Source organism: Syngnathoides biaculeatus, chromosome 5 (genome assembly GCF_019802595.1).
Source record: "Syngnathoides biaculeatus isolate LvHL_M chromosome 5, ASM1980259v1, whole genome shotgun sequence".
In the NCBI taxonomy this organism is placed as follows: domain Eukaryota; kingdom Metazoa; phylum Chordata; class Actinopteri; order Syngnathiformes; family Syngnathidae; genus Syngnathoides; species Syngnathoides biaculeatus.
The window spans coordinates 19,997,249-20,009,782 of NC_084644.1; the positions used below are offsets into that span (position 1 = coordinate 19,997,249).

Here is a 12,534-nt window from a genome sequence, read left to right on the forward strand (position 1 = left end):
AGTTCTGTACATAGTTGCGTTTAATTTCATGCGGAGATCTAAAAGCATTGTTCAAACAAGATACCTAGATATGTACCTCAAAGTTATGTTATGGTAGCTCATGACTTTAATTCTCTTCAACATGAAAAATGCATTAATAACAACATTGTTACCATGCTGTTTTTTTTTTTTAAATAAGATGAAAAAAAATGCTTATCCAAGTGAGCTGAACACCGTGTACATTTGAATGAGTAAAAACATTGTGGTTGTTAAAATACCAAAAACAAATACTGGCTTTTTTCCCCCTCAAAATCATTTACAATAAAGTACAATAAGTATTGTAGCCAATAAACAGCATACAATATTTGGAGAAGGAAAGGGATATCTGTTACAAGTCCGCCATGAAAGCGACTTGCTGTGCAATTTGGATGGGAGGGGTCAAAATTATACAACTGCAGTTCTTGGTTTAAAAAAAAAAAAAAAAACACCATTTACATTGCAATTACTGTTTTTTTCCCCCCCAGCTCACTGTCCTTAGCATAAGGTGCAAAATGCAGGATGGAAGCTTGCAGTCTAGCCTGAAATTGGTTTCTGAAGTAGTATAGACGGCGTAATTCCAGCCGCCGTAAGGCAAGTGTGATGTAAAACGCCTGAAATCACTGCCAACTGTCCTCTGTGTTGAGGTAAGTGTCGCGCTAATGTCAGCATGCTTCAAACTATTTTAATGAAGCAAATTGCAACTGCTGTGTGACATGACAATATCGCACTTTGGTAGTTTGTGTCTGAAAGGCGTGGGCACCAACCACCGGCTATGCAGTTAACACAATGTCCAAAGTCTATGATCTTAATTTGTACTCTCGGATAAAGAGCGTTTTCATCCAGTTTGAAACATTACTGAGCAGCATCGACAGCATCATATTATTAACACCCATGTCATTCTCTTTACTTGAAGGAAGGAATTGAGTTGCTGAAAAATCCACAGCTTCTTCCTTCACGAGAGAGTCTCTCTCTTTGGTTGGCTCCTCAATCAAGTCTTCATCATCTGGCAGTGAATCTGTCTCTGAAGAAGGATCAGGAGACGGTGAAGAAGGGACAGATACAAAAAGAGCAGACTGTGCAACGATTTCTTCAACTGTGACATCTGTGATGGTCTTTAGGAACTCTGGTTGAAAGCTGTGAATGCTCTCCACCAGGTCATGCTCAATGAATGGCTGTCTTACTTTCTCCTGGATAGACAGAACCAAATTGTCTCTTACAGAGTAGGAGAATTGGATTTGGACGGAGGACAGTGTCTGGGAGATGCGGTCCACCACAGCCTGTGTTACTCCGACAGCCATTTTGCTGAGGTAGCGCGACGGCATGGTGAAGGCGGGGCTTTGCGGAGGTAACCAAAACCTCTGTAGCACTTTTGGAAGAACCTTTATCACCATCTCACGTGGGCTAAGGACATCATCATAGTTGGCCTCCTGCTGCTTCAAAGTCCCAGCAAGCTGCTTAGCTTTTTGGAGGATCCTTGGATGTCTGGAGTTAATAATTATAAAAGCATGCATTAATCCATGTGTTTGATAAATACTACATGTAGACATCATAAATATTATACTTGAGCTGATAAGACACAGGTGTTAAGGGAGACTGACTTCAACTGGGGAGGAATCATCTCAGGAGAGTCGATGAGCCTTCTGGCTTCAAATTCAACGTCTCTCATCTTCATGCTGGTGTTCACCTCAAAAACCTGCCGGAAGAACAAAACATCATTAGCAGCGGAGACGCATTTGGAGGATTAATGCACGGTCAGATAATCAGCATTCTGATATAAACCCAGAAACAAATGGAACAACCCCTTTTCCACACTGAGTTGAAGCCCATCAATATTTACATAAACTTCATAAAGAAACTTATGAGGAGCAAAAATATCTGACTTTTTTTTAAACTCCCTGTAAAGTGAAAAATAAATGTCAATTTGAAACACTGCAGACCACAGAGTAGAAGGTCGTCAACAACAATTCTAAATTTGAATGACTAAGAAATTATAAGTATACAATGAGGCTTCAAAATCATGAAAATTCAAACCTTTCTTTCTGCTCTTGGACACTGTCTGTAATATGCAGTGAAATTATACCCTCCCTCTCTGTGAAATACCGCTCTTTACTCTGATGCCTACACACTCTTACATGCAGAAAAAAATGGTAAAATAATGAAGGGCGGGACAATAGCGCAGCTGGAAAGCAATGGCCTCACACTTCTGAGGACCCGGGTTCAATCCAGCCTTCCCTGTGTGGAGCTTGCATGTTCTCCACGTGCCTGCATGGGTTTCCTCACACATCCCAAAAACATGCAACATTAATTGGACACTCTAAATTGCCCCAAGGTGAGATTGTGAGTGTTACTGTTGTCTGTCTACACATTCCCTGCAATTGGGCTGGCAACCAGTTCAGAGTCTACCCAGCCTCCTGCCCATTGACCGCTGGTATAGGCTCCAGCACTCCTGCGACCCTTGTGAGTAAAATGCGGCTCAGAAAATGGATGGATTGATGGATGAATAATGAAAAATGTAAATAAAATAAAAGTTTACTTGAAGCTTTGAGTGGCTGGAATACTGTATATCTCACCAGGTCGTCACAGGACATTAAATAGGTACAGTGGTACCTCTACTTACAAAACTAATCCATTACAGAAATCGTTTCGTAATGTGAATTTTTCTCAAGTAGAAGCGCATTTTACATGTAAATAGCGTAATCCATTTCAAGCCCACACCCGCCAAAAATAAGCATTCAAAGTACATAATGTGAAAAAATTATGTTCATTTACCTGTGGGCGACAATGCGAAGAGAAGGGTGAATGATAAGCAAAAGGCATCGTGGGGGACAGGGGAGGAGGCAAACTTTGACAGCTGAGAGAAAACACATTTGAACGAATGCACGCACACAACTTAATTCCATTAAAGTTTCTTGTGGCCCATGGTGAAGAAAGATGAATAAACTTGCAAAAAAACTTTTGGAATTTGGGGAATCCACCACCTATTTTTTCCTTTCGCATCCTGAATTTCCTTCGTAACTAGAGATAATATTTTTCCAAAGAGGAATTTCGTAACCTGAATTTTTCGTGACTAGAGACGTTTGTAAGTCGAGGTACCACTGTAATCCAAACTGCACATTAGCACACAGAACTGTAGCTCTCTTTCCAGCTTTGTAAAGGAGAGGCTGCCATACCAAAACAGCACATACACTATATTGTTAAAAAAAATAAAGTGATGCGGCACATGAAACGTTGCGGGGCACTGGTAGATGTATGGCGCTAATCAGTGTGTGGCTTGGAGAAATTTGCTCACTTCGCTCGTAAGTGGTGGGCCTAACCCACTCAAGTGTCTATAGAGTCAGGCAGGAATAACTCATTGCTCAAGTGAGTCAACGGGCTGTGTTTCAGCTACACCCCCAAAAAAAACTACACCGCCACAATTTAAATTAGATCTCCATAAACGAGTACCATGTAGTTCTTCAAAAAAAAATAGTTTTCCCCTATTTCTCCAAATTCACTTTACAGGGTCATTACCTATAGTTTTTCAATGCACAAGATGTGAGAGAGTAATGCTAAGTGGGTATATTTTTTTAAAATACACTGTTTTTGTACAGATATGAATAATTTTATAATTTTCATGTACATACACCATATATACGTTCTATTTATCTTAAAAAAGTTTGTTAGTTTTTGCTTGATTTTCATTATTTCCGGTCACAAGGACTGTTGACCAAAAAAATGCTAAAAAGCTACAGTATGATCTCTCCCTTCAAGTTTAATGGGTTCTGTATATTATCCCTGACAAATAAACTAAAAACCATGTGCGTTTGAACAGCTGAGTGCAAATTGTCGGGAGTCTTCTCTTACCAGCTTGGACTCAGCCTCAAAGGAGTCTTCCACTTCAAACTCCCAAAGTCTGAAAATACAGACAAAAAAATATCAGCATCAAGTATTTTACCTCTTCTTCAATAGAAACATATTTAAGGGAAGAGATCTGTCTCAAAATTATGTACACAAATATATCTGTGATTTACTTGTTTTTCAAATCCGCAAATGTATCCGTGTTTTACACGTGATTTTGAATGTTATGTGTGCCTCTATCATGACTTGTCAACTGTAAAAATTAAATCTCCTTGTAAATGTTTGTGGATCAGAGGGCACATGCATTTATTTTTTGACACATGTAACAGTTTCCGTAATATTCACACACACACACGCCCACACATACACACAACTAGTCGAGAATATTTACAAGTGAATAGGATACTGCTGCCTGGCAGATGAAGGCCTTCCCACACATGAATAGTCTCAGCCTTAATATCTGAATGTGTGTGTGAATATCTTGAAAACTCCATTACGTTTGTCCATCCATCCATTTTTTTGGAGCAGTTATCCCCACTGGGGTCGCGGCTACGCTGGAGCATTTGTCTCGAAAATAAATGCACGTGCCCAATCAGGGTTCATACTCAGTCTGACCAAAAAAAATTAAGGGCTTTTTAGGGGCATTCTTAGGGGCTGACACGAAAAATTTAGGGCTGACACGGAAAAAACTTAGGGCTGACACGAAAAATTTAGGGCCATCGTGGGAAATCAAGAGTAAGGAAAAAAGACAACCGTTCTTGGTTCATTAAATATTCCAGTACCTCAGTACCTGTGACAGTGATCACCTGTCGCCCCTTGTGGTAGTTCTCATTGATATGACCATTGTCTACGTCTTCACATAACAATATACAGAAAAACAGATTCTAACTACAATTGCAACTATATACACAAATATCTTCTACTGATGTCTGTTTCAGCACCCCTACTCTAGCTCCTTGAGCCTACCCAGTGCCTCCTCTATTTGTTGCTGCAGAGGTGCCAAAGTGGCTCTCTTGTTCTTTGCTCTGCCTCTGAGTGCATTGGCCTTGGTGATAAACCTCAGATTCCTCTTTTCTTCTGCCTCCTCACACAGCCTGTCAGCCTTCTCAATAAGCATAGATATATCAGTCTCTATTCTGGCTTTTTTGGCTTTGAGACAGTAGAGATGAAAAGTGGGCAGCGATGCCAAATGTAGCCAGGTACGAAGTCTTCCTTTCCCCACAGTGGTAGTTTTTAGCAATGTCACTGTCTGGGAACATGACTCCAAACACTTTGGAATTTTTTTCAAAAATTTGTAACTGTAATGGTTGCAGATCACTTTTAAAGTCCACACGATCTCTGCCTTTAACGAGTCCGTCTTCGTGTAATGAACTACGTTCATAAAGCCTGACTTCTGGCTGGACAACTGTAGGTGTGCATTAGGGATCGCAACCGGGTACAAATAACCAGTTATAGCCGGATTTCGTTTTTTTTTTTTTTTTAAACCAAAACCGTAATGGGACTTTCGAAATCGGTTAAAATTTCCAATCATTTCTTCCGGTTTTGGTACTCCACATTGCGCTATTTTTTCAACATCATTTCCACTTTTTTCAAGTTTCGCTGTTAGAGTAAAGTTGGACTCAAAAGAACATTCAGTTAAATCAAAGAAACATCAAACATGGCATCGAGGAAACGCTCCAAAGTATGGTAGTAAACTTGTTTTATTGGCAGACATCAAAACACTACTCGCATAACAGGGGGAATTCTGTGAACTCGTCACTCCGGAAGAGCAACAACAAAAACAGTCCGTGCGGAACCCCGCACCCCAACTCGAGGTTAATTATGTAAACACCACTATGGTACCGTTTTTTTGCTACAGCTGTTCGGTTAAAACCGGTTATGAAAGTAAGCATTTTTTTGCGATCCCTAGTGCGCATGCTGTCATTGTGCAGGAGATGGTGTCCACCCTGAACTGGTTGCCAGCCAATCGCAGGGCACCTGGAGACAGACAACAGTCGGGCTCACAATCGCAGCTCAGGGCGATCTGGAGCAGGGGTGCTCAATGTCTCAATCGCTAGGCAGTTTTGGTCAATCGCGTGACAGCGTGCCATTAAAAAAAGGAAGAAAAAAAAAGAAGTCAGCCTATCATCCATCTAGTCGCTTGATTCATTCAGTGTGGCAGATACGTCAATCGCACACACACACATGAAGGCGGGTTCAAGCAAGCTGGCCTCCTATTTACGGTCTATGTCTCTCTTTTGCTTTGTGCACGACAGTCGCAGCAATCCATGCGTGCTGCCCATCGGTAGATCGCGACAGGCTGGCTGCTTGAAAAGTAGATCTTGGGGTAAAGTCTTAAGTCTGGGCACCCCTGATCTAAAGTATCTAATTAATTCATGTTTTCAGTATTTGGGAGGAAACTGGAGTGCCGGAAGAAAACCTACACAGGCACGGGGACACCATGCAAACTCCACACAGGTGGGGAACTGTGAGGCCAACGCTCTCACCAGATGATCCACCTTGCCGCCCAATCACAAAACATATTTGTGTAAATAAGTTTGACACAAATCCCTTCCCATACATACTAGCATGAATAGCATTTAAGTGCGATGTAGATGAGAGTCAATTGTAACTTACTTTATTCGAAGTGAATTCTTTGTTTCCATCACCAGCAGGTCAGTCATTGCTTCAGCAGTCACTTCAGATGGGATCAGGTTCTTCTGCTGAAGTCTTAAAAGTTCTGCCAACAGTCCAATCTAATGAACAAAATTAGACTTTAATATTTCTACTTATCTGTATTGTTTTTGTATATTTGTACAAATTGCTTACCTGTAATTTGTAAGACACATGATTCCAGCAAGTCACCAGAGATTGTTTGTATGCAGGTGTGTCGAAAAACTTCTAAAAAGGCAGACAGAAAATACTCACATTAGCAGTTTTCAATATGGAATTGGACACGCAATATATACATAAACATACACAAACAACATACCATAAGGGGTCTGTAGATGCCAATGCTGCCCTCGATAAAATCCATGTCGACGTTCTGTCTAAAGCTAGCAAAGACTAAACTGTGGTTGACCTAACGTGCGCCAAAACTTTTAAATTCAACATGGCAGAGAATCACTTTATGACGGCGCCGATTACGTGTTTCTTTCTTTCTTTTATGTTGCTTAGCAACCCATTCTGCCGCCGTTTGGGAGTTAACCTGTGGGCGGAGAACTTGATCAATTTCGGCTTGTTGATTTAATCACGAGGGTCGGTCCCGTCTTCCGCCATGATGCCGCGTCCTGGTGACTGACTGATGACGGAAAAACGGTTGCACTTCGGCACAAAACAGCTTTTACTGCTGATCAACAACAAGCGCACTTCGGGAAGAAATTTTCTGCCACATTAGGCTAGCTAGCTGGCCAAAACTCAAATGACGCCCTTCACAATAATGTGCCAACTGTTCCGACACTGGAAGCAAGAATATTTGAAAATAAAAGAATTACAAATTAAGGCACAACAAATTAAATATTAAAGCCGTCATACTCACGGTTTAGTTAAATCATACTTAAACATCTAGCTCCACGAAGGCTACACAAAGTCTTAATTATTACAGTAATTCGCCCTGAATGTCGTGCTTCACGGGGTGTTCATTCAACAAAAGAAGAAGCGACAATTGTCTTCAAGAAACATGTCCATTTATGTCCATATTCAGTCACTTTTTCTGTCTCAATCGTTGGGGGTTAGAAAGTTGAGTTACCTGCTGGCGGAAGCAAGCTGCAATATGTTCTTCCTACCTAGCAACATACAGCCCTGAAATCTGATTGGCTAAACTTAAAAGCACACGCACACACACACACACACCACACACACACACACACACAAACAGTACTATTTGATTTTGAATAGTACCAATCCCTTATTGTGTCCTGCATTGTAAAGAAAAATGACAAAATAAACCAATAATATCCCTCCCAAAATGAGTGACTCAGACATTATGACATGTGACATCATATACAATACATGGTGTAAACATGGATGTAAAATTATTCATCATCCTAGTATCAGAACCGCTAGTATTTGTAGTATTTATTCCTGTATCTATTTATTCATTAATACATTCATTCATTTTTTTTAAACTTCTCTGCAATGAAAGGAAATGAACAAACATGTTTCGATGCAAAATATTTACACATATGTGGACACATTTCGTGGGTTTATTTTAAATAAGGATGTGATTACCAAGTGATATCTTCCCCTTTCAGATAATTGCGATCCTGCGCTTTCGTTCATCCGTATTCATATTGTTTACTCTACTCTGTAAAAGTCTGGATTTAGCAGTGTGGTGTTATTTAAGCACAGAACAGGCTGTGTGTGGTCTTGGGGTTTTCTGAAAAAACAAAGACACATTGATCGGTGTGTCTCAATAACTCTGATGCCCATGAGGCAATTATTTTATAGTAGGTACAATGAATAAAATAAGTATTTGAACACTTCGCTATATTGCAGGTTCTCACACTTATAAATCATGGAGGGGTCTGAAATTTTCATCGTAGGTGCATGTCCACTGTGAAAGAGATAATATAAAAAGAAAAATCCAGAAATCACAACGTATGATTAGATTTCTCTTTCTCTTTTTTTTAGAATTTTGACCTTCGTCGTTGGAAAAACAAAATAAACCTGGGGACTTCAGGTCTACCTTTTGGGGTAGATTTAACTTTTTTACAGGGAATATTTAAAGATGAATAAGTACATACAGTGAAGAAAATAAGTATTTCAACACCCTGCTATAGTGCAAGTTATCCCACTTAGAAAACAGGGAGGGGTCTTAAATTTTCATCGAAGGTGCATGTCCACTGTGAGTGAGATCATCAAAAAGAATAATCCAGAAATCACAATGTATGATATTTTAACGATTTGTGTGATACAGCTGCAAATAAGTATTTGAAGACCTGTGTATCAGCTAGACTTCTGATCCTAAAAGACCTGTTATCCTGCCTTTAAAACTCCACCTCCACTCCATATATTATCCTGAATCAGATGCACCTGTGTGAGGTCGTTAGCTGCATAAAGACACCTGTCCAACCCATACAATCAGTAAGACTCAAACTTGTAACATGGCCAAGACCAATGAGCTGTCCAAAGACCCCAGAGACAAAACTGTACAACTCCACATGGCTGTAAAGGGCTATGAAGAAATTGCCAAGCAGCTTGGTGAAAAAAGGTCCACTGTTGGAGCAGTCATTACAAAATGGAAGAAGCTAAACAGGACGGTCAATCTCAATCTGAGTGGAGCCCCATCCAAGACATCACCTCGCGGGGTCTCAATGATCTTTAGAAAGGTGAGGTATCAGCGTAGGACTACACGACAGGACTTGTTCAATGACCTGAAAAGAGCTGGGACCACCGTTTACAAGATGACTGTTTATAATACACTAAAACGCTATGGTTTGAAATCGTTCATGGCACGGAATGTTCCCCTGGTTAAACTAGCACATGTCAAGGCCCATCTTAAGTTGGCCAATGACCATTTGGATGATACAGAGGAGTCATGGGAGAAAGTTTTGTAGTCAGATGAGACCAAAATGGAATGTTTTGGTCATGATTCCACTGTAGTAACCTGGAGGAAGACGAATGATTAGTTCCATCCCAAGAACACCATGCCTACTGTGAAGCATGGGGGTCGTAGGGTTATACTTTGGGGGTGTTTTTCTGCACATGAGACAGGATGACTGCACTGTATTAAGGAGAGGATGACCGCGGCCATGTATTGTGAGATTTTCGGTAAAAACCTCTTTCCCTCAGTCAGAGCATTGAAGATGGGTCGTGGCTGGGGCTTTCAAAATGACAATGACCCAAAGCACACAGTCAGGAAAACCAACGAGTGGCTCCATAAGAAGCATATCAAGTTTCTGGCGTGGCCTTGCCAGTCTCCTATAGCCAATAGAAAATCTTTGGAGGGAGCTGAAACTCTATGTTTCTCAGCGACAGCCCTGAAACCTGTCTGATTTAGAGAAGATCTGTGTGGAGGAGAGGGCCAAAATCCCTCCTGCAGTGTGCGCAAACCTGGTGAACAACTACAGGAAACGTTTGACCTCTGTAATTGCAAACAAAGGCCACTGTACCAAGTATCAACATTGGTTTTCTCAGGTGTTCAAATACTTATTTGCAGCTGTATCACACAAATCGTTAAAATATCATACATTGTGATTTCAGGATGTTTCTTTTTAGATTATCTCTCTCAAAGTGGATATGCACCTACGATGAAAATTTCAGACCCCTCCATGATTTCTAAGTGGGAGAACCTGCAATATAGCGGGGTGTACTTATACACTTATATAATACTTATTTTCTTCACCGTAAATTTTGACTGCATTTACTACAGGTTATTCAACAATTTTAAATATTTGCATTATTGTGTGTCTCAGGTAACCTATATCATGTCAAACATGCATACAGTAAATCACCTCATAAAAGAGGGCATTCATTTCTTTACATGAATAACATATTATAACTGTTCCTTCATTGACACCAATGTTTTGTCAAATACAATAAAATTTACAGTATATACATTTACTGAAATGAAAATTGTTTTAACTGGAGAAATAACATTGTCACATTTCTACTAATAGCTATGGTCACTTTGCTTTGCAGGGATTCACATTCAGATTTAATTTATACACTTTGTCATTATCATGGGAGGAAGAAGTATGTGAATTACATGCTGAAACTAATCCCACACAGACATATTTTTTCTTATTTTTAGAGCATAACATGTAAACATTCACAGGCCCAGGAGGAAAAAAAGTGAATCCTTGAATTTAATAACTTGTTGACTTGCCTTTGGCTGCAATAGCCTCTACCAAATGTTTTCTGTAGCTCCAGACCAGACAATAGTCAGGATCAATTGTGGAAAATTTCTATTTACAAACTTGTTGCAATCCAGCAAAATTCCTTGGATGTCTGATGTGAACAGTTTTCGAGATGATGCCACGGGATGATTGTCCATTTGCAACGCCATCCTTTTACGAGCTTCAACTGCTGGACTGATGTTTTCAAGTGCTTTTGCTAAATATCTTTATGTCAGTCACTCACCTTTGAAAAATGTACAGGTGTGGTTAGTCATGCCCACAGATATAAAGTTGCGGGTGTGTTGTTTTTAATTATGGGTGTACCCATTTAAGAGTGGAGGGGGGCTGTGTCAGGCAAACTCGGAAGTAGAAGTAGGCCGAGCAGCAGACACCATGTGCTTCCGTGTTTAAAAAAAAAAAAAAAAAGACATCAGGCTGTGGTTCACTGGTCTGCATTAGTTGTCACGTGCGCTGAGAATGTGCAATTGACCCCTCCGTAGAAATTGCGTCATCTGCGTCGCTGACCAATCAGAGGCCAGAGATCTGCATAATCCACGCCCCTTTTGGGCGTCCGTCGTTCCCTCAGACAAAGTTGTATGGTCCAGTATAGCTTTTGTTCGCGTTTTATCGCGTATTTGGGTTCTTTAACAATAGATATGGTTAAGAGGTGTAGTCACGGACTTTATAATAGTGACGACAGGTATCCTGAAAGGCTAGTTGGTGGAGTTCAATTCGTACCCTTTCCAAAACCGAAGACCCAGTACGAAAAATGTCTTCGATGGATCAAACTTTGTGGAAGACCGCATCATCAACTGAATCCATCAACCGGAACAGATATGTTTGCACGAAGGTAAGCCCTATATTTGATTTTCAATACATGTCTCATATAAATGAATTAGCAGTTCTTCGCTTGCATAACATAGCCAAGTGTGAATGATTGACACACTTGATCTGTGTTGAGCGATATTTTGCGATGATCTGACTGCACAAACGTGTCCCTTTGTTCGCGGCTAATTAGCTAAGCTAAACCGGACTACCAGTCCTAAAAGCCTTCGACGTGCACCGAGACACCAAGACTGAAGGAAGGATGTTTGAGGACACTAAAGTAGTGATTGTCTTACTCGGTCGGGACTTACGTAGGTTCGGCACTAATTCAAGAATAATTATTGAGGAGAGCGCGTGACATTACACAAAGAAAACGAGAGAAACAACTCGTAAATCAAGCCTCGCCTTCTTCTTTTCCTTCATACGGCGGTTCACAAACGGCTATACAGATAGACATACAGATTCTGCACACAAGTGTGATAGGTAACACGAAAATAGGAAACTGTCAATGACGAATTTGTCTTTGGGTTATAATATATTATATTATGTGGCTTCTCGGTCTTCCTCTGACTCCTGAAAGATCTCGTGCTAATATCAATGGTTTCTCCGTCGATATGCATGTAAATACCAATGAAATACCCCTCGCTGAAATACTTGAAGCCCTGCTGTCTGCTTTTCAACAATATTTCACTGTTAGCTAAGAATCCGAGTGAGAAATCAGCCGGTAAATCGGAAAGTTTTGCTCCATTCTTTTCTTGCTGCGCCGCCCTTTTTGCTAATTGTTTGTCTGAGGTAGGCGCATGTGGCGTGACGTCACTTCAGGAGGCGTGGTTGTTTGGAGGGGTCAATTGTGCAGTGTCGCAGCTTAGAGGGAACATTGGTCAAGGCTACACAAAATAAGCGACGTATTTCAATATCTATTTATTTCTACTCGTAACAAATTTTACACGCATGATTTTCGTGCTCGACTGTGCAGATTTGCGAGTGTGATGGCGCGCCGGCGCATACACGCCTGTCAAATCACAGTGACTGTTAT

The 12,534-nt window shown here is 40.6% G+C and overlaps 1 protein-coding gene across 3 annotated transcripts; it reads right to left on the reverse strand.

Moving 5' to 3' along the window:
- Window positions 1–2: 2 nt before the first annotated feature.
- On the reverse strand, window positions 3–7,668 carry LOC133500564 (uncharacterized). 3 transcript variants are annotated; one of them, XM_061819397.1, is made up of 7 exons: window positions 7,583–7,666; window positions 6,827–7,042; window positions 6,664–6,735; window positions 6,472–6,590; window positions 3,862–3,910; window positions 1,617–1,711; window positions 3–1,500 (listed from the first exon to the last, which is right to left on the reverse strand). In XM_061819397.1, exons 2-7 carry the CDS (start codon window positions 6,869–6,871, stop codon window positions 816–818), a joined length of 1,065 nt encoding a protein of 354 aa, XP_061675381.1. In that variant the 5' UTR covers window positions 6,872–7,042; window positions 7,583–7,666; the 3' UTR covers window positions 3–815. The 3 variants fall into 3 exon arrangements, with proteins under 3 accessions (XP_061675381.1, XP_061675380.1, XP_061675382.1); XM_061819396.1 differs by lacking the exon at window positions 7,583–7,666 and adding an exon at window positions 7,373–7,573; XM_061819398.1 differs by lacking the exon at window positions 6,827–7,042 and having other exon boundaries at window positions 7,583–7,668.
- Between the last annotated feature and the right edge of the window lie 4,866 nt (window positions 7,669–12,534).